Below are 22,844 nucleotides of genomic sequence, written 5' to 3' on the forward strand. Positions count from 1 at the left end.
GAACGTAGCTAGATTGCAGTGGCAGATTTCACTCTAGTATATGTATTACCTTAAAGTTCTGAGACAACGCGCACCGTAACTAAGAAAATTTAAGGGAAAAATTATGAGATGGGCGAACTTTCGGCTCAAACGCGGAAATTTAGAAAAAAAGTGGGCATAACCCTTTCAGTCACCGTGTCTCCATATGGAGACGCGATTTCCTTTATCGTTTTCCTTGTAAAAAAGAAGAGTTCATGCTGCAGAGCAGTGCGGCTGACGTTCGAAACCTGCGGAAGTGAAAGGTAGCCCTATGTGATGTGGAATGGCGGAACCACACTCGTAAACATCGTTTCAAAATGTACGCCACCAAGTTTTGTGGGAGCTTCGGTGTGTTGCCGTCGTAAGTTCTCTTTTACTGCGGCATACATCATTTATAAAGGCTAAAAACACCTCCTTCATGTGCAGAAATTATTATTTCACCTCCTTGTTTGCAAACTGCCTCGGGATATTTATTATTTTTTATATGAAAAAGCAGGCTTGAGTAATGGTGTCTCCTTATGAGGACACGACGCCATTTGCGTAATAAGTAATCTAGAGAGACTGAACCTTTTTTTTTTTTACCTCTAGGCACTTGACACTGCTAAACCTCCAAGTATGGAATTTTTCTGCAGTGAATATAATAATTCGTGACTGAAAGGGATAACAAAGATGGGTGCAGGCCTCTCCTTGAAAAGACGGCAGTCATGTACAGACATAAGGAAAAACCCAAAGAGAGATAATTGAAGCATACCATATCAGCTGGGAGAGGTTGGTGTGCGTTACCCAACATTCTCTGAGAGTGCAGAATGCTGAATCGGAATTTCTGGAACCGCACATGTAATGACCACACTGCGTACCTCTTTCTGTTTTTCTTTTTTTTTTCTTTTGTGACTTTTTTTTGTTCGTTTGTTTGAGTTGCCGCTTTTTCACACTATAAATGGCTGGTCTTTCCTAATAAAGTACCAGTTGCTAGTAGTGCGCCATCCTGTGTATTCTTTTCTACGTGTCGTCTTTCTCGCGCTTTTTCCCTGAATGTGTCACCAACTCGCCCAACTTTTAATTGTGCTAACCCCTACCCAGACTGTGGAAATATCAAGCCAAAACACAGGACGAGCAAACTTCCGAGTCAAGTGCCAGCAAGCACAACAATGTGACTTAAAATGTGACTGAAATGCCGGCAAGCACAAAAAAATCCCGGGCCATCTCTACTAACGTGAAACCTGGGGAGAAGTGAAGCATGCAGTGTATACGTGTATTCTTGGCGCCTTGGCGTTTTTGCCAACGGAGATGAAACCGTTGGGGGTAGAGGTATACAGCTTTGCTGTAAAAGTCTCTCGTCTTTGAAGCACGAAGCTCTCTAGTGCGAGACATAATCGAGAGTGTCCAGGTGCTTGTTTAGTACGCGTTACGTTCTAGCGCAAGGCGTAGAGTTTCCCGGTGTTTTAGTACCATGACTACCTGAGACGACGATTAAAACGACGACGACGACGACAGGAGATGCCAACAGCCCCAACCCCTGAGGGGCTTCGCCCCTAAAATGTTTATGAATACTGTAACATTTGTGTTCATTTTCTCACTCGTCAATTCTGCAACCATTGACCGACGCATCTCGGTCAGAATTACATAAACCCGAGCTGCTGCACTTCATGCATCATGCTTTGCCACACTTTGGTTCCCTTTGCCGATTTGCTGCTCACGCAGGCCAGGGGGTAGTTAAACTCTCAGTCATTAGAGCTGTGGAGACTTTCGGGAGAGGGCGTTCTCTCAGAACTTAAGAAGGGACACTGGTCTTGAAGACCTAAAATGTGTTAAAAAATCAATTTTCTGCATTAATTTTATTTGCAGTCTGCAGGTCCCGAAGAATGTACCTGCAAAATATCAAAGCTGTATCATAAGTATTCACAAAGCTGTCGCCCTGGGAAGTCACCTAAATGACCATGTTTTCTTGTTTCCAAACTTTGCGCCCTGTTTTGTCCGAACCAATTTTTTTCCCACGAGGTCAGCTGTCGGGTACAATATCTCTGGATGAACTGGCTCTATTTGTATCATTTTGCTGGATTCAAAAGCTTGTGAACTGAACAGTGCAATAAAACCACGAAACTATAGAATTTTTTTCTTGGCACAACATTTTATGCAGCTAGTCTTACAAAAACATTACTAATTGATGACCTTACATTTGTGAAGATTACAGCGTTTGCAGAAACAATGCTAAGATTACTGCTGGAAGCACTCCCTGGTCCTTCTAGAGCATGAAGGGATAAAAGCTATTCGAGTATTTCGAAGGTAGATTATAAAAAAATTGCCTGAACCGGAGTGGCGTAACACATTGCACAACTCTGAACTTACACCCCATAGACAAAAACAGACTGCATATTTGTGCTCAGGATGTTAAAATACACCCTATGGGTAAACCTCAAGCTCATAGGTTAAAAAATAACAAAAATGTCCTCAAGACCAGTGTCCCCCCTTAAAGGCCAGCTGCACTCAAAATTTCAACCTACTGAAAACCGTATTTCGGTATAGTCTGCTTAGAAAGCAACATGCAAAAAAAACGACATCTGAAATACGCTCGTGGACGCCGCAAGTGGTCAGCAAAAATAGGCGATTTTGAAACCAAAATCTAGGAGAGCGCGGCCATTGCAGTGACATTGCAGCCGTCCAGCGAGCGGCCGGATGGCCACCAGCTCAGGAGAGAGCCTGCGCGCAAGCTCTGCGTGCGCGCGGGGCAGCAAGTGGGTGAAGCGTGCGTAGCAGAGCCCAACCGGTTCTCCAGCTCCCTGTCAGCTGGAACGTCACAGGCGCATCATGGCTGTTTATGTGATCCGCCGAGAGGTGCAGCATGGTCTGCGGCGGAGCTTTTTTAAACGGTTCTGACTGATTTACGAGGCTTTTCACGGGGCTACCACTGGTGTCCCAGCTGATTTGGGGGTACTTACTACGCATTAAAAATAAATTTGGTCCAGGTGAAATTTGACTGCAGTTGTCCTTTAACGCTGGTATGAAAGTCTATGGTGTGGGGTGCAGTCCGGCGATGGAAGTCCCGCTCAAAGTGCCTACTGACAGGGAGCTGTATTCCCGGTGCAGGTCCTGCTGTGCGCCAACACGCGCCCCGCTCTAAATGACGTGACGCACCAGGAGCTCCAGATTCTGGTGCAGCGGGTGGCAGATGGGGTGTGCCCGCGGGTGCGCGAGGCGCTCGACAAGGGGCGCCTGCAGGTGCTCGACTCGGGCCAGAGCTCGCCCTGCCTCGACCTCAGGTGAGCACGCCACGGAGACTGCTGTGCACTGGGGGGGGTGCCTTCAGAAAGGAGGCGTGTGCAGTACAGGGTGAAGAGGTGTGTAATTCGTATGGGCATTGTTAAAAAGGGCAATATCCGTATATTTCCTTTTTTAGGTAAGCATAGAGACCATAGGGAAATGTATGTCCCTATATATGTCTATATATCTCCCTATATTTTCTTATAAAGGGAAATATAGGGATATGTAAAAGAGAGGGATAGGAGTGAGGTTTGGGGATAGGAAGCAGGCATCCTGGACTAGGAAGCAAACTTGGATGCACAATGTCTTAGGTGAAATCAAGGAAAAGAAACTGTAGGAGGGGGTAAGCTAGGCGAGTTGGTATGGTGACATCTTGGCAATCACGAAAATGCTTGTTTTGTACACTTTCTTCATCTTGGTCTTTCTTTGCACTATTGCCAAGATGTCAAGGGAAAGAAGTGCCATTGCGTTGTACGTGCGATGAAGAGAACTAACAACTGGTTGATTAACATGGAGATGTAGTTATGGCAAAAATGGATTCAGACAGTGGAGGATAGGAGTACAATATTTACGCAATTTTAACGTGCCCGCAAATCAACGCGAAGGTGAGTTTGCGTATGAAAATTCGAAAAAATATATTGACGCCAATTCTACTGCGTAGATGTAAAAGACATGGAATCACATGCCTTCCCAAAGACATTTTATTTGACGCAGGCAACTGTGGTAGCAAACATCCCTTCGCTTCATATATTTGCTTATGCAGCTCCTACTAGCACTAAAACTAAAGCGGGGAACACTGAAAGCCGATTTCGGTTTTGAGCCCGATTGTAACGCACATGCAAATTCTAAGGCTACTTGTAGCGAAAAAAGGTGTGCGTTAGAACTGTTTTGATGTGGTGCAAAATCGTGGAAAAACACCCTGAAAGGGTTCACCCATGTAACTCTAACAAATAACGATGAGAATTGCCGGAGAAGGAAATGTCGCCAGAGCCATTCTATCGGCAAGACGACTTGTCACAAGACAAGTCCCCTTGTTGACTCGAGCAACAACCCCATTTTTCGAAGATTTCTCATCATCTTAGGCCTCCATCTTCCCCTGACAACCGCTCTTGTTTGAATTTCTCATGGGCAATGGGGTCCTTAAAAATCCACCCGTAGGCACGAAAGTCTTTGAAAATGCTTGAAGTTTTGTCATGTTAACCAGCATGACCACAGCGTGACAACAGCCCTATTGTGTGGGCACCCTAGAAGGGATGCTCTCACACAGTGTGATTGGTTGGAACATACAGTTGCTTGCTAACATGCTAGAAGCAAATCTAGTGCTGGTTCTTAGGCAAGCCGCACTTCACCTTGCATGCCGTCGTGTACTGGGTAGGGACATTCCACTTGTCTGCAAGGAAACTTACTCCACCTCGGGGATTTCCCCTAAATCTGGACTATTCATGGAGGAAAGAATACTCAGGAGAGGCCCCTAGCACCCCAATGCATTGCAAAAAGTGTGGAGGAAGTCACGTGATTTTTCTTGAGCCCATGGACAATGTTGCTTACTTGTTTACAACTGCGGCGGCCAAATTTGGGCGAATAGAACGGACAGATTTTTAAGGCGCTTGGTATGTGGCTGCCCCGCTACGCTTGCAAACCAGCGCAGTCGCTACGACGAACGTTTTTAGATTAGGCCAGTTTGAAAACTCTGCCGTCGGAGGCGTCTGCGTTCGCCATCCCGCGAGCCTGTTGCTATGACGACGACAAACGCTACTTTGTCAGGCTTAAAGGAACCCTGCAACACTTGCCATCGACTGCTAGTAATGTATTTTGGGATAAAGTCTATTGTCCCAAAAATCTCCTCCCGCAAGAATTATGAAAATCCGTTCACAATTAACGAAACTACGCGCGATGAGAAATCGCGCATAATCGTTCCCTCTCAACTCGATAGCGGACAACACGACGGAAGCTGCGCGCTCTCTCCCGGAGAGGGGGGCGGCTCGCGGCGTTCTCTTCGGCGGCCTTCGATATATCACATGCCGGGTAGTTTTCTCCTTTTCTCCGCAACGCGGAGGGGCCTATTTCCGGTCTGGTGCCACAAAAAAGCAGGCACGGGTGCCTGCTCGCAAGTGCGCGCTCGGGCTGATAGGGCGTTTTTGAAGCAATAAACGGTTTTAGTCGAGTGGTCCCGTTGAAAGGGAAGTATTGAGCTCATCACTCAAACTTCGCGCGCACTCAAAACACAAAAGAAACGGCAAAACTGTGCCTACAAGTTCAGGCATAGAAGAGGTTCGTACACAGCGATGACGACGACAAAAATGGGATAATCTAGCCGCAAAGTTGACCAGTGACAGCCGATCGGGCAGCCATTGCCTATGTGACGTCCCTTAGGCCATGCCAGGGGTTGCATAATGAGGACAACGGAAGAGAGAGCGGTTGGTTTTTCCGCGTCTTTCACATCGATTTGCGCGCTCACCGCTTCACGTGCACGTGTAATATTTGGCTCAGGTATTCCTGGCAGTGTAATCTAAACGTCGCGCAGGTTTACTTGCACTGCTTAAAGAGTGTTGCAGGGTCCCTTTAAGAGCTGAAAAATCGTCCTGCTATCTCAAAAACGAAGGTCGTTTTTCGATTGAAACTTTGGGTGAGGGTTAGAATGGGCAAATTGAAGGTGAAATCAACAGCTTAGAAGATGACATCGCACTGAGGAATTATGGACGAAGCTGTTTTCGCTTCGAAGCGGGAGGGCAGGACGACGCCATGTTAGTCAAATCAAACCGGAGACAGCAAAGGATGATGGGATAGAGTGCTGGGCTCCGTGGGCTCAAGTCATGGCGGGACTCGGCTTCACAAATGTGACGTCAGGGCCTCTCCTAACCTTTTCTTTCCTCCATGGGACTATTAATTCCTCTTGTACTTGGAATGGCTTATGAACAAGCTGCAAAGTTGTCTGCGGGTGCAAAAAAAAAAAAAAAAGACAACATTACTGTAAAATATTATTTAAAGTTGTTTTATCAACAGAAAAATGAAGCTCCAGAAGATCTATTCGTCAGGCATACATTAAAAGCTGCTTCATACAAGATGAACAAGATAAGAAATGTGAGCCGCCTTTATTGATTTTGGCTTCAAGACTGAAAAGAAGCCACGTGGCTAAAGTGAGGTTGGAACGTCGCTCGCTGCCCTGTGGCGCCCACGACGGCGTGCGATTGAAGCAATAGATTTCCCCCTTGTATATATTAGCAGTTACGTAATATCAACCAGTTGCAAAGCTCCGCATAGGCTTCATGTATCAAAAGCCAGTTTGCAGTTGGCCCCCCCTGCACTGGGGCAAACGGGGGCAAGTTGACTATGCAGTAGGCTTGTGCGAATATTCGGGCGCTTCGAATATTCGAACGAATATTACAGTATTCGAATTCGCTTCGACTCGGATTTAAAATTTCCGATATTTCGAAGTATTCGGGATGAACGAATATCAAAACTTCGTTCAAGTTTCGGTTTCGTTAGGCAAGCCGCAGTGCCATCGACATCAGTCCTACATCTTGCTACATGTGGAGCCAAGACTAGCTAAGCCAGTCCGCGGCATCTTGGCCTTCAACCCAGCGTCCCGCCTAATTGTGGTCGACGCGCCAAATCCTCCCCTGGCGAGCCTGGGCAGGCAAAAGTGAGTTGTAATTGCCATAGCAACGTCACCGCCATCTTGAGCTTGGAGGCATACTAATTGTCATGGCAACACAGCGAGGAGGCGCAAAATGGGGGAGGGGGGGGGGGGGGGGGGGGCTGATGCTTTCCTCCCCCCGCTTCTTCCCGCCGCTCCGCTGCCGGCCCCGCTAGCCCCGCACCGCCCGTTAGGCCTCGCCGAGACCTGCGCGCCTCCATGCAGGCGTACGTACGCAGCTGGGACAGTAAGACGGCAGCAGAAATCGCACTTCAACACTTTATTCATGTTACGAAAATACGACCGAGCACAAACGCAACGTGCCGTGATAAGCACTGATGTTCGACACAGCATAGCATAAGTTGACATCGAACACGGTACACGTAGTTGTACAGCTCACGACACCGGCGCTATCGTTCAGATTAAATTCACGCTTTACGAACGAGTGTCTCACCTTTTGCTAACAGGAAGCAAAATCACTTCTTGCTGCGCTTCCTCCCTATGCATGGGGCATATAACCGCTCTTCTGTGGTCTTCAGAATGCTGTCACGATATTTCCGCTATGCTACAACTCGCACGCGAGCCCCGCGGCTTCTCTCGCGCACCGGCGCCGCTGAGCCTGTTGCTCCGGCAGCTGCGGCGACCGTTACTCCGCTGTCGCGCATGCGCGCCTAAAGTCGCGCCGGGAAGAGGTAGAGTGGGAAAAACAGTGAGAGGAGGAGGAGCGTTTTGCTTGCCCCGCGCCGCTGCGACTTGGAGCGCGTAAATCAAAGAGAAACTAGCAAAAAGTCACCTCGGACTGGCTAAGCCACTTCGTCGCAGCCTTCGCGCATGTTCGGCAGGGCAGGCAGGGTAGTCGAGACTCCTGTTTTCTTGTTTCAAACAATGAAATTGTTCCCACTGCAACAATGGGAAAAATTTCGGCTCTCGCGAACGGGCCGGCGCGGCCCAGCGGATGATACAAACGAGCCGGCGAGGCGCCCGGCTGATGAACGAGCGAGAGACGGTGACGTACGGGCTCTTTCTCCAGGAACGGCCGGGCTGTTGTTTTCTGTTCGCGAAAACGCGCCGCGGACTCCACAGGCGCGCTGACGCCGCCGCGAAACCACCCGCACGCTGCCGGCCGGCCGCGGCAACCAGGCGGCACCTTCGGTAGCGAAGTGGTGCGGGGCGCTCGAGCCACCGCTTCTAACCGCTACTTAAGATACCGCTCAAAGCACACACGAAGTTTCTTGTGCGGTAAACGAGCTAACAATGTGGGCGAAAATGGTGCTATAAAAAATCATCCGCGCCGCGAGTGAAAGCGCCTATGAAATATCTGCCGGGGTGCTAAGCCTAAACATCTCCTTTGGAGCCAGCCAGCTGTCTCGAGCGCTTCGAAACTGCCGCCCTGAGGTGCACGTGAGGGGCACGCCTTCCCATTGGCGCCAGGCTCCTCCCACTGCCACGCGCGTCATTTTCTGACAGAGGCACAGGCGAGCGCGGAATCGCCGAGGCGGGCGTTAAAATCGCGCGCGCAACGCCGACGCGCATGAATCGCGTGCAAAAACGCTCCTCTAGTGAGCTTGGGCACCGCGAGTGAATAGACGAAAGTCCAGAAATTACCGCTCGGCGACATGAAGGTTAAGAACAAGCAGAAAAACGTCACGGATTTCTCCATGCGAAAGTAAGAAAAGAATTAAACGAAAACTTTTTTCAGTGCTCAATTTCTTGGTCTGTGTTGGTTCATACGAATTTCGGATGTTACGAATATTTTTCGCGGTCCCGCGATATTCGTATCATCGAGATTTTACTGTAGAACTTTTTTACCGGAATGTCTCAGTGACACCTGACAGCTATTCGAATTCGCTTCGAAAGTATTCGACCCCTAGGACTATTCGCTTCGAATTCGCTTCGAACTAAAATATCACTATTCGCACAAGCCTAATAGTCATCTGTCGGCAGAAAGCTGAAGTAAGTAACATATTTTCGCGCGTATAACCTGCACCAAAGATGCGAAAATTTCAGTGGTAAAGGAGGGGTGCGGATAATATGCAGGGTTTTCCATTTAGTGCAGCTTCTCGGCAATGCGCGTTGTGCCGTGAAGCTCCTACGCAGTAACACTGGCTAAGCCTTCCATGGCAGCGATTGCATAACAAGGCAAGCGCACTCTAACAACTGAATTTTATTAGTTTCGCATTGCAGTCAGTGAATTCTACTTGCTAAATATACACTTTTTCTGTCTGCATATAGTATGTGATGTGTTGCTTGAGCAGTAGCTTTGGTGCAGCCTTTCCTGTATCAAATGTGCGGGCAATACACAAGGATATGCGCGCAATATGCGAGGAAATGTGCGGGAATCATGCGAGGGGGATGCGGATTATATGGAGGGGTGCGTTATATGCACGAAAATACGCTACTTAAATGCTTGCAGCTGCTGCCGTAAGTCATGAAAATAAAAACCATGGAAACTTAAGTAAAGTAAATGTTAGCTAATTTATGCCTTTTAATTTGAAAAGTAAGGGTTATTTTATTGTGCTATTAAGTAAATGCTTAGCAGAGTCCAGTTCTTGCCCCCTTGGTGCTGTGCCAACTCACTTTCCCCTTAGCTTTAACATAGCAAGGGTGCGTGCTTGTGCCACGTGAGCTCTGAAGCGGATGTTCACAAGTGGTGTTTATTGAAGAACTCTGTATACAGAGTATGAAACTGTATGGGTTGGAGGAGGGAGTCGTAGAGTGGTAAGAATCCAGTCCGATCCAATCTTTCACAGCCGCATCAACGTGGAGGTGGCGCGGCGCATGTGTGACCTGGGAACGGACCTGGTGGTGCTGGAGGGCATGGGCCGGGCAGTGCACACCAACCTGGAGGCCCGCTTCCGCTGCGAGGCCATCAAGGCGGCCGTCATCAAGAACCACTGGCTCGCCCAGCGCCTGGGCGGGGACATGTTCTCCGTCGTCTTCCGCTACGAGCGGCCACCGCCACAGCCGCCGAAGCAGCAGCCGGTGGGTTCTGGGGCCCTCCTTTACTCTCTCACTGTCACGATAGGAAGAGTGAGTGGAAAGATAAGCGACCGGATTAAACCACATTGAAGGGCGTCCTGGCGCATTTTGCCAGGGAAGTTGGAAAAGCCAACTTCGGGGGGCATTTTAGCAGCTCATTGAGTTTCGATATACGTATCAGCACTTATATACGTGCTGGTTTACGTGACTTTCTATATACGTAATGCAATAAACACGTGTTAAGGACATATTAGTAGAAATTAGAAGAAGAAATGGGCGTGGGCAGGGCATGTAATGCGAAGGTAAGATAACCGATGGTCATTAACCCCTTAAGTGCTTTATTTTTTTTAGAATTTCCCGACCAAAAGTGCCTATTTTTTTATTGCTGATTTCGAATCTGATTGTACTAAAAAGTAGCTAGTCGATGTTGAAAAAATATTTGTACACCACAGTTAGTCAAATCAACACAATAAAGTTTATTTCTGAAGAATACATAGGAAACCAGCTACCTGCTGCTAACGAAATTAAGAACTTTATAAATAGAACAGTTGCAGATGCCACATCTTTCTTCACTTGCGTAGGCTAAGCACCTTTGCAATAGCAGGAGTGCAAGGAATACCCACATCTCTTCCTTTGTCACTGGTACCCATTTTTTGAGGCGGGAGTGATAACTGGGAGGAAAGCATTTCAACTTTTCAGCCGCTTTGCGATTGGTTTCTTCTACCACAAATGATATAAGTTCATCGTCCAGAAACTGTTGAATATATTCCATAATGTCACCCGGCGATGACATTATGAAAGTCTTGCCTGGAATGGCCAAGAATGGAAAGCGATGATGCTTCACAGGAGGATTGTCCACATAAAGCAGGATCCACTCGCGAGCACTCGCGATGTTCGCTTCCCCGCTGTCTTCGTCATCACCGGAGGAGCTGCTCAATTCACCGTCATCGCTGTCTTCACTTCCAGAGACAAGATAAACATCTGTATCCGAATCAGCATCACTTGAAGAAGATGACGAAAATGAAAAGCTTCATTTTCTAGTTGACGGGACAGCTATGCATGGGTCGGCGCCACCGCACGCAATCTTTTCATAAAAAAAGCGCGCCTTGCCGCAGGAGAAAACTAATTCGTCGAGTAAATGCTGCCATCTAGTGGACGGCACGCAAACTAAGCCGCAGACGAGCGCTTCTCGTCCTGAACAGTATAGGGCAGTACCTATTCCGCTAAGACGAGCTCTGCTCGTCCAAAGCAGTTTGGTGACAGCTTGGGCAGGACGAGCTCTGCTCGTCCAAAGCACTTAAGGGGTTAAGGGTAACAGAGTTGATCCCTAGAGAAGGCTAGCATGGCAGGGGGCGGCAGAGAGTTAGGTTGGCAGATGAGATCAAGACGTTTGCGGGGATACATTGGTCGCAGTTAGTACAGGCCCGGGATAACTGGAGATCTATGGGAGAGGCCTTTGCCCTGCAGTGGGCGTAGATAGGCTGATGATGAGGATAATATATATCAGGAGTCACTGTGATTTCTTGTTTGATATATGTGTAATTTTTACCATATATTCTCATTATGAATAAACTGTGTTCAGAAATAGTTCGATATAAGAAATAGTTCAATGTAAACATGTTTGATATTGTCAAGTCCAACTCTACTCACAGCAGCCTCCAATCAGACATTATGCTCAACTCGTAATAAATGGTTAGGTGTCCTTGCATTTTTTTCTTGCACTCTTTGACACACTTCTGTAACATCATAATTCTTTTGGCTTGATGGTCAGTGCAAACGATGAAGTGGATATTTTTGTGGTGTTCGCAAATTCTCGACCCCAAATTTCAAATGCAGAAAGATTTCACGATGTGGTATTTTTGGAAAATAGTGCAAAGAAATTTAGGTAGGGTTCTCACTTTCACAACAAAGCTGACTGAGGGATCACTCAGTATCACTTACTTGTGTCTCATCTTGGCTTTTTCAGGAGTCTAGTGCAAGCATAGCTGCGAGCAGTGTGCCGGTTGCAGCGACGGTTCACTGACAGAAAAAGTCCAGCCTCCCGAGGCAAAGTACACGTCAACTGTGCGCCCGAAGCAACTATACGTTGTCTGCAGGAAGCCCCTCGTCTTTCTTTCCGTTTTCTTTTTGCATTTACCTGCCCTTCCGTTATCCGGCCTCATCTGGGTGACGGAAGGAGCCAGGAAGTGTGCGCTGGTTAGATTCGCGAGAAACCAGTTGTGCGTCCTTTTTTGTCTTGTGCCGAGTGGCAGCCGTTTTAGTTGATGTAAATACACTCTGTACAGAGACTTGCACGCGACTCTTTTGTACATAGGACACTTTAGGCAGAGGGCGCCGGCAGAAGCTTGGCCCCATATTCTGTAAATGTTTTTAATGCAAGGGCGTGGGTTGTGCGCCGCTCTTGTCGAATAAAAGGAGAGAAAACGGATGTTTCTTGTTTTATTTCAACTCGGACGACACCGGGACGTATTAAGGACGTCCGCAGTACGTCAATTTGCTGTACATTGTTTATTTCAAGTCAAACGACATGGACATGTGTTTAGGACATCCTCGGAACACTAATTTGATGTCCACTATTTATTTCAACTCGGGCAACATGGAGACATATTAAGGACATCCTCAGGAAGTCAATTTGATGTCCACTAACAGTCAGAAAAAGTACTTGGATGATCCTGTTGTCCAGATTCTCGACATCCTCTGCACATCCTGAGGACACACCAAAGTCTTGTATGAAGGACATTTACGGGTGCCTTGTTTCCAATGGCCATTTTCAATTTACCGTGTGCGAGGTGTAGCTACGTTATTCTATGTACTTTTTAAGAGGTACGTGTACAAAATTTCACAGAGAAAATATATGGAACACATTTCAAAACCCATATAGATTTCATGTTCACGTTGAAGCAGCAAGGGGCTGTCATCAATTTATGTACTTAGGATGCGGTGCAATGATCTCGAGTAGATTGCAGGCATGTTGCCATCAGTCCAGTTGACAGTATGTGTTGTGACTTGAATGATCAGTGATTCAAGGAAAAGCTGAGAAGCCAAATTTTCATTATTTCGGTGAAATTGTATTGTCAGAATGGGAAAATTTCCACAAAGACTGAAGGAACGTCGTGATGTAGCCAAGGAAATTTGGACAACGAATGCACTAGCTGAGCACGCCTGCCAGCATAATCACTGCATCAGTTGGGCCGACGCTGGTATCATGGCAAAAGAATGAAATTTGGATTCTCGACCTTTTTTGGAGTTGCTGACAATTGCAGCCACGCCGAATACTGTCAACTGGACTGATGGCAACTTACCTGCAATCTAATTGAGATCAATGCGCCATATCTTGTGCATATAAATTGACGACAGACCCTTGACAACAGAACCCCAAACCCTTAAAGGTTCAGAAACATCAAAAATTTTATTTTTGACCTGGTCAGCGACTGCTCTTTTACTGTTCAAAATAAAACCACTGACCGGACAAAGGTTTGTTGAACATTTGACTGCATACCTTATTATTTTGCAGTTAACTAAAATTCCTAGTTGTCTGGCTTGGCATCTTTGGCAGCATTGACAGCTCACATCGCCCTGTGAACAATAGCTAGTTTCTAGTTGTAGTCAGCAATGTTCTTCGGTTCAATAGCTCACTAAAAACAGAGTTCAGTGGGTCTGTTTTGCCGACTTCAGGAGTGGGCAAAAGTGTGCCAATGACGAGGGCACGAATAAGGTGGGTGGTGTAACTTCGTTGTGTGCTGAGTTTTATGCCTGGTGCAGTGGGGATGTTAGTCTCCTGTTACCAGATAGGTACAAGCCTGGCACTTGCGGTGCAATGCAGAATGTTGAACGCGTTGATGTGCTGCCCCCAGCTCTAAACAGACCTGAAAGAGACCAAACCATTCTTGTTTACAAAAAGAGTGTGTAGAATTGAGCTAGGAGCACATTTTATACTAAAAAAAAACCACGAGTCTCGAAAAAATTTCAGCATTTCTGGGGCTCGAATCCAGACCGTTCGCCCCACAACCTGTCCTTCTGCCTGTGGGATACTGAGGTTGAACTGCGGGGTTCTTTGAGCAGTTACTCGAGAGAATAGAAGGGGTTTTCCAAGCGAACGAGCAGATACATTTCATGCATACAGGCAGAGGTGGGTTTATTCGTATGCGGGAACGTAATGTCCAAACTCTATGGCATGCCCCATTTGAAATTGCTGCAATGTCACTGGAGTTCACGTAATAACTCTGGACTTTTTAGCCACAACGGCACATCACCTGAAGTTTAAATCTAAATTCATGGCTATACCTGTGGCTTGCATGTTCAGAGTATCTGCGAGAGGCACTCTGTAAAACATTTTCAGCTATTTTCTCGTGGTTGCGTGGTACAGGTGACCATCAGCACTTGTGCTTTGTGGCAGGAGACTTCTGAAATTACAAGAAAGTCGACAATACCTTTTCAGGTAATGATTGTCGCAACTGTATACATTGCAGTCGAAGAGTTTTCTGGTTTGTCTTATTTTTTTTTAGCATATGTGCCATTATCAAATGGCTACAGCTCTAAAATTCATGTAGCACAAATAAAAGTTATTCTGGTGACAAAGGTAAAAAAATCCTGCGTGTGCAGTTTTCGCTAAAAAACTGTAGCATAAGTTGGCCTATATTGGTATAACAATGTGTTGTGAATACAAATACACGTATTACTTGCAGCTGCACTAGTTGCTTAAAATGTAGAAAATTCCAAAAGCATGAAAACGAGTATTGCTGCCCCATGCGTTTTCCTGCTCTATATAAATGTATACATTCTCTGTCACCACAAATGTTCAGTGGTGAAGCACTGGATTAGCAAAGCTTGGTTAAAGGAGCCATGCAGACAAAATACAAGTTTGCCTTATTCTACCGATTTCGTGTTGTTTAGTAGTGCCTGTCAGGAAGCAAACGATGCTTTATTCACTGAGAAATTAATAAATACAGTTAAACCTCGATGTAACGAACCACGATATTTTTCGTAACTTCAAGTGTATGCACACCATGTATTTTCACCCTCTGTGCAACGAAGTCCCGTTTGCGGGAATTTCAATATAACGAAGTTTCATTGAGAACTTGGCACGAAATTTAAGTTGTACAGGTATATTTTAGGAGGCGCAAGTGCCAAAATTGGGTCTCAATAAAAGGCGAATGGCAACACGGGCCGCCCAATGCCGCGGATGCAGCGAGCCACCGAGTCTGTGAGCGAGCCTCTTGCTTACAAACTGCGTGTTTCTGTCGGAGCTCAAACGTCTACGCGGGCATCAGCGTAAACCGCATGGAGCGCTCCCCTCAAAAACGCAAAACGTGCCCCGCAAGCCACAGGCGCTCTGACGCAGCCGCGAAGACCACCCGAGCGATGTGGGTAGCTCCAGCGACCGCTTCTAACCGCTCGATGAAACGCAACTCGAGGGGCAAACGAGAAAAAAAAAAAAGCGGATAACGTGGGCGAAATTTTCACAGTAAAGCGTCATACGCGCCGCTTAAGAAAGCGAAACTACTAAAAAGCTACACCACTGGTCACGTAAAATTTTCATCGTAGCTGACGCCGCCAGTGTCAGAAAGTCCTGCGAATACTCTCGAGCTTAACAATGGTCGCCCTTGCGACACTTCGCCAAAAGAACTTGACCGGGGATTGCCAGACATAGAGGCTCAAAACTGTGGTTGTTATTGTTGGAAAACGTTTATTCAGAAAAAGGGAGAGGGGAGGGGGAGAGAAAGAGTTTGGAGCGGTGGGTGCGGCCATCCTATTCCGGTAGGCCGCGCAGGGTCGCCGCCGCCTTCGCCCGAGACAACAGGGTTTCCTGGTCCTCGAGCTGGAAACTGCGCAACGCGCTCTCCCATCGCTCTACAGAAGAGGGATCGGGTGGTTGGGGGTTCAGTGGGCACATCCAGACAAGGTGCAGGGTCGTGTTGGGAGTGTCGCAGCGTGAGCAGTTGGGCGCATAGCAGGTGGGGGAGATAGGGTGGAGGGCGACGTGGTTGTGGTATGTGTGAGTTTGAAGTCTTCGCCAGATGCGGGCGTCGGGAACGGAGAGCGATGGGTGAGGAGGGGGATAAGTGCGTCGGGAGGCCCTGTAGTGGTACACGATGTCGGCGTAGGTTTGTTGGAGAGGGGTCAGAGCAGGGGGACCTTGGTCTAGGTTGGGGCGGCAGGCCTCATCTGGGATGGCCTGGATGAGAAGATCGCGGGCCGTGGCGTGAGCCACTTCGTTCCCAGGGAGAGATGTGTGGCTCGGTGTCCACACGATGCGGGTTAACGGTAGAGTGCGGCGTTGGGACAGGATGTGGAGTGCCAGGGTGGAAACTCTGCCTTGAGCGTAGCGGCGGCAGGCGGCTTGAGATAGCTCACGCTACGACTCCAACTGTCACGAGGCTCAAAACTGGGTGCAATTTTTTTTCCATGCCCAACTGCTTCTCGCATTCAGCATTGCAGTGGTACTGACCTGTCCAACCTGTGCGCATCGCCGACTACGCTTTCTTAGCTCATCACTGATAACGATGTCAATTGGTGTAAGATTGGATTGGATTGTCAGGTAGCTTCAGCTCAACTTGTTCAGAGAGGGAGAAAGATTTGGCCAAACACGGGGGGTGTTTTCGGGAGATTTTCTTTTCAGCCGTACAATCGTACAAAACAGTAAAAAATACTCGGAAGTCTCCCGGACAAATCGGGAAACCTGGCAAGTATGAATTATAGCCCTCGAAGATTATGAGAAAGCGTTTGACTCAGTCGAAACATCAGCAGTCATGCACACATTGCGGAATCAGCGTGTAGACGAGCATTATACAAGAATACTAGAGGATATCTACAACGGGTCCACAGCTACCATAGTAAAGTGGGCGTCAGACAAGAGGACACAATCTCCTATGTTATTCACAGCATGTTTAAAAGACGTACTCAGAATATTGGGTTGGGATCACATGCGTGGAAAGGTTAATGGAGAATGCCTCTCTAATCTCGGATTTGCTGATGACGTTGCCTTGCTAAGTAGCTTGGGGGACGAATCGCAAAGCATGATTAACGCACTGGACAAGCAGAGTACAATCTATCGTTGGCCTGAAGATTAATATGCAGAAAAATAAAGTAATGCTTAATATCCTCTGGACAGCACAGCGGTTTGAGATAGGTAGCGAGGCTGTGGAAGTGGTAAGCAAATATATCTATTTAGGCCAAGTAGTGACCCCAGATCCCAACCATGAGGCAGAGATAATGATAAGAATGGGGTGGAGTGCATTCAGCAGGCATTCCAAGATAATGAATGGGGTCCTAACATTGCCTCTTAAAGGGACCCAGAAAAGCCTTCTGTAAAAGTTACAAAAGGCCTGTATTGTCACGTAGCACCAATATAGCGATGCAATGCCGTTGGAATTATTCATCTACATTCAGTATTAGCTGCGCCAGAAGCAATTAAGTGCACCTCTCCCCACTTGCCGATCGACTCCTCCTCCCTCTCTGCCTCCTTCAAAGCAGCTAGCTACATTCCTGCGCCTAGGCTCGCGTCAATCACTGCGGACCCGCCTTTGCCGCCTTTGCCTCGGGATCGCGCAGGAAGGAGGAAGAGCAGCCGGAAGCCAATGGCAGTGCCGCCGCCGGCGGCCGACCTTGCCGGCGATTGGGCGAATCAGGGGGCGCCTTCGCTGTTGCGTCAGCAGCGATCGCCGTTGCGTCACCCGCGGTCGCCGTTGCGTCAGCCGCGGTCGGCTCGCTGCGGCGTCGCGCTCATCGGCTGAGAAAGGCGATCTTCAAAAATTGTTTACAAATTATCTGCACAACGTATGGGTCTCACACTTGGCTCAAAAATCCCCCGTTATGTGTTCTACCACCTGAAGGCATTTGATTGCCACCTTCACAAAGCTTTTCGGGGTCCCTTTAAGAGGAAAGTGTATGGCAGCTGCATATTACCGGCACTCACCTGCGGGGCAGAAACTTGGAGGCTCGCAAGCGCTGTGTTGTGTGTTCTCTCTCAGTCCTCGTTCTTTTTGCGCTATGAATTCGTCAAGATCGCCACACCAACTTGCCCAAGAATCCGTACTCGCAAGAGGGTTCAACTTAAACTGAGAACGACTGAGCGGGCAATTGAGCGGAAGATGATATGTGTAACATTAAGGGACAAGAAGAGAGCGGAGTGGGTCAGGGAACAAACGCGTGTTAAGGACATATCAGTAGAAATTAAGAAGAAATGGGTGTCAGGGCACGTAATGCGATGGCAAGATAACCATTGGTCATTAAGGGTAACCGAGTGGATCCCTAGAGAAGGCAAGCGCTGCAGGGGGCGGAAGAAAGTTAGATGGGCAGATGAGGTCAAGAAGTTTGCGGGGATAAATTGGTCGCAGTTAGCACAGGACCGGTATAATGGGAGATCTATGGGAGAGGCCTTTGCCAGTGGGCGTAGACTGGCTGATGATGATGATGACTATGATGACAGGCTTACACAACGGCCGTACTTCTGTGAAAATTAGCAGCGACGTACAGAAACGGTGCAGAGGAGTTGCCACGCGTGCTCGGCCGGAAGTAAGCTTCCACCTGAGTGGACCTCCCCTTTGGCAGCATCCGCCAATAGATAGTTTACCGCGAGCAGTTAGACCCGCCTAAGGCGGATGGTGCTAGCTTTGCACTCGCCCTTGTGGAATTTGAGCACACGGCAGTTTCAGTTTTTGCCGTATGTTGCCATGGTGGGCTGCAAAGTGTGTCGTTAGCAAAATGTGGATGGCAAAGGGAAAAAATTCCTGGGGCAATTTAGCCTGCTGAAGTGATATGAAGGCGAAGCCAGTGATTATCAGACTTCTTCACCACGACATCGTGTGTGCGTCTCTTCGTTCATTTTCACATTTCTTCATCTTTTTGGCGCGAATTACTCCGACAGCCAGACTAGCCGCAAATCATGCATCAGCGTCTAAGGCGTTGCGCTGCTGAGCACGAGGTCGCGGGTGCGATTCCCGGCCGCGGCGGCCGCTTTTCTGATGGAGGCGAAAAGCAAAAACGCCCGTGTGTACGAGATTTCGGCGCACGTTAAAGATCCCCAAATGGTAGAAATTAATCCAGAGCACTCAACTACGGCGCGCCTCATCGCCTGCGCTGCGTCGGCGCGTAAAACCCTTCAATCAATCAATCAACGCATCAGCTCCGGTACACCGGACAACGGTACACCGGGCAATTGCCACCGACCCCCCTCTTCCCACCGTGGATTCTCACCCCCTACTCACGTACAAGAATATTCTCACACACTACAAGCTTTCTCGTCGCACCTTCCCTCCACCTCACCCGTCTCTAACAAAATCACTCTCCGTCAACTTCAAACCCGGACCTTCCCTCACAATGCCCTTTCTCATTTAATCTTCCCTGCCTCTCACTCACCACAGTGCAAGCTTTGCCCTGAAAGGGGTACACTTTATCACATAGTATGATAATGCTCCCACACGCCCGACCTCCCTCCCAATCCCCACCCCTCCCCTTCACAGTGGGCGGCGCAGCTGTCCAGCTCTGAACCCAGCTCCCAGCTTAACCTGGTGAGACGGGCCCGGACTGCCAGCCAGAGCCAGAGAGTCCTGGACTATTCTCCCCACTGGTCTGCCTCCACACACGGAGTCGGATTGGGCCTCAATAAAAGTTTTACCCTCCTCTTCCCTCACAGTCTGAGCTCTGCTCCGCCCACATGCGCAGTTCTATAAAGGTGGTGCCACATGCACGTGCCATGTTGCACGCCTCAGGATAATTTTTGTTTTATTCCGCAAAGGTACCGGGTTAGTTCCGCGCTTACATTATGTGGCTGGTGCTCTGGCGACCCGAGTTCAAATCTCACATGAATCGAATTTATTTTCTCTTCACTGCGGCGTGGGTTTCGGTAGCATTGGTGTTGACTCCGACACCTACGACTACTAAGGTCACTTTTCTGGTATGCGATTCCATGTCAGCCCAGTCAGAGCTCATTCTGGTCGTCACAAAATGGCGCAGGGCGTTCGGGGGAGCTCCACTGCACGAAAACGTGCGAAGGCCCCAGCGCAATCGTTCACTCCCGGCATTTTCTTACTTGCGGTAGAAGAATTTCAGCATTTCTGGTGCTCAAACCCAGGCCGTTCACCCCACAATTTGCCATTCTACCTCTAGGATACTGAGGTAGAATGTCTCTAGTGAGGTGGAGCGACGAGGTAATGTGAGCACTTAAACCACATTTACTGCATGCTAAAGCTTGATGCATTAATGTAACATTAGCGCATGCATGGCTTATAGCAGTGGTTCTCAAATGGGGGGCCGCGCACTTTAAGGGGTCCGCGAGGGCATTTCAGTGCACATGGTCCGCGAAACCCTCTCCGAAACTCTTGAAACCCCCCTTCTTCGTTTTTCTTTTTTGCTAAACCTTGCTGGAAACGCAAGGAAGGTGGCTTCGCGGCGTGACGTTTAATTTTTGGCGCAGCTAGTGTAGCGTAGCCATTCATGGGCACATTACCAGTAAAAAGTAACATTGTTACAGTTACAGTTACCTAAGCCAAAAATTAATTGTGTTACAGTTACAGTTATAAAATTTGCAAAAGTAACTTGCTACAGTTACTGTGAAAAGGTAACCGGGTTACCTTTTACATAAATCTAAGTAATTGGTCACAAAACAAATGACTGAGTTTATTTAATACAAACCTACGTATACAAAGGCATGCGGCTAGTCGAAATTGCACGTGGACCATAGACAGAGGGAACCTTAAAGTGGGCACACTCAACCCAATACTAACAATCGTTGTACACACCTCATTTCGTTGCACCAACGTTTTTGTTGTTTCACCCGTGGAGTCATTATGGGTTCCCTGTTTTCGCTGGGCCCCTCTGCGATGGTCTTTCTTTACAAGTGTAGGAGCCTTTAGGGATGTCTCTGATAATAACTCGATCAAGCACCAGGCTACACCGTGATACTGGTTCGAAAAGAAAGGGGGTGTCATCAGATCAGACTACCTGGACTTACATCGCAACAGCACGAAACGGTAGTAATCCATGGCAGACTTCCTAATGGCAAAACAGTTTTTGTCGCCTCGTCTTACTACAAGCCGATCACTGGATCTGCTCGACACACCTTTTCAATGGAGCACCGAGCTCATGCACCAATATTCTGCCACGCAGACCATAATTGATGGACATTTCAACGCCAAAAACACAACATGTAGCTACACAGCTACGGATACTCGAGGAAAAATATTGGAGGGGCAGTGATCACTTTCAATATCAATTTCCCTTCGTGGTGAGCGAATCCGGACGAAAAAAAACTTTGGAATTGACGAACTTGACCACCTTTCGTGAAATTCTCAACAAATCATCAGATCACGCAACAGACTTTCCTACTTTCATAAAGCGTATTCAGAATGCTGCCCCTAACTCGAAAGAGCCCATCACATGCTCTGAGGAAACACCTGCCATGGAGCCACCTGGCAACCTGTGGAACCGAGCTAGACACCAAACTCGTAAATACAGGCGACTAGGGAAACGCCACGTCGCCCTAGGGGAACTAAGGCACCAATACAAACTGATTAAACTGTAGGCAAAGAGCGCAAACTCTTTAAGCTTAGGCGAATCTACAGAGGCATGGCAGGAAAGGGCAAACAACGTCTTCCCCTCTTCTCAACGCTCCTGCTCCCCAACACCCAGGAGATGGTCGAGCTGGATATTATAGCAACACTTTTCCCTTCAGCAAGTACGCAACCCCGCACGTACTATATCTACCATCGAACTAGACTCGGACGACTCAGCTTTAGACAGCCCTTTACGATGGCAGAACTTCGCACCACCATCCGACACAGCAAGGTGAAATCGTCCCCAGGACATGATGGAGTTACGGGGCAACACATCCGTAACCTCGACGAGACTTAGCTAGAACAACTTCTTGGCCTTATAAACCAGCGTGGACCTGCCCTGAAAACCCATTCCTTGGAGGTCAACTCTCCCTCAGACACGATGGTGCAACTGCGCTGGAAGGCGAACTCCATGCCATCAATGGTGTCCTTAATTATATTTGCTACGAGCTCAATACCCGACCACAAGCCAAAATACGGATTTTAACGAACTCGTTTGAAGCAATTCAAGAACTTCGGAAGCCACTTTCCTGAACCCGCTCGGCAACTCTATACTCTTTCACAAAGAGCTCCTCAAAAGCCACAACGTGCACACCAGTATTGACTGGATTCCAGGCCACGAGGAGACCGGCCCAGGGAGCAGTCAGCCAACTAGGCGGCACAGGAGTGTTTGAACTTTCCGCCTCCACTGTTTCCCCTTTCAGCCTCCTCACTCACTCCCCCAGCCCTCTTACTCCTCTGACTGAAGAAAAGTAAAAAAAAACACGTTAACAACAGGTTACACCCCCTGGGTATATTGCCAACATTGTCTCCTGCAGCAGATCCGAGGAAGTCTTCATCAACAAGCTATGCGCAGGTGCCGCCTGCACTCCTCACATTACCCAGAAACGGACAAGATGCCCCAACGCGCACCCGCGATGACCCTACTGCAACCTGACGCCAAATCAGATTTCCACCACCTAGTGTGGACATGCCCACACTTTACCAAACATCGCCCAGAGAGCCTAACAAACATTAATCCGAACACCTTACAACATGAAGCACATACTGGATTAGAAGCATTACGAGCAATTGCCGCTTTTGCAGTCAAGAGGGGTCTGGCGGGAGTAGCCTAACTGGGGCCGACCCCGGCGAAGACTTTCAGGCTGCTATAACAAGAATCCCACAACAAGAATATGGTCCTTCATTAGTTGTCCCCTTCCTTCCATCCCTTTCCCCCACGTACGGCTCACGCCCTCCTTGCTGCAATAAAAGATTCAATCAATCAATCAAGTGTAGGACAGCTTCTTCCGCGGCGGAGGTCTAATTGCAAGTTTCTTTTTTTTTCTTGTTTCCGCTCGACTCAAGACAAAAAGGTATTAAGAAATCACCCTAAAAATAGACCTCGGTCTTCTGCAGGG

General features: G+C 48.1%; 1 protein-coding gene across 1 annotated transcript in view; it reads left to right on the forward strand.

Moving 5' to 3' along the window:
- LOC144168988 (4'-phosphopantetheine phosphatase-like) overlaps positions 1–12,320 on the forward strand; it is a 119,264-nt gene extending 106,944 nt beyond the window's left edge. Inside the window, exons 15-17 of the mRNA XM_077697995.1 lie at positions 3,103–3,275; positions 9,664–9,895; positions 11,859–12,320. Of these exons, the coding sequence (XP_077554121.1) occupies positions 3,103–3,275; positions 9,664–9,895; positions 11,859–11,915 (462 nt within the window). The 3' untranslated portion in view covers positions 11,916–12,320. The remainder of the gene's footprint in view (positions 1–3,102; positions 3,276–9,663; positions 9,896–11,858) is intronic.
- The last annotated feature ends 10,524 nt before the right edge of the window (positions 12,321–22,844 follow it).

The sequence above is a fragment of the Haemaphysalis longicornis genome, unplaced genomic scaffold (genome assembly GCF_048455015.1).
Source record: "Haemaphysalis longicornis isolate Haplotype H1 unplaced genomic scaffold, Haemaphysalis longicornis Haplotype H1 scaffold_2, whole genome shotgun sequence".
In the NCBI taxonomy this organism is placed as follows: domain Eukaryota; kingdom Metazoa; phylum Arthropoda; class Arachnida; order Ixodida; family Ixodidae; genus Haemaphysalis; species Haemaphysalis longicornis.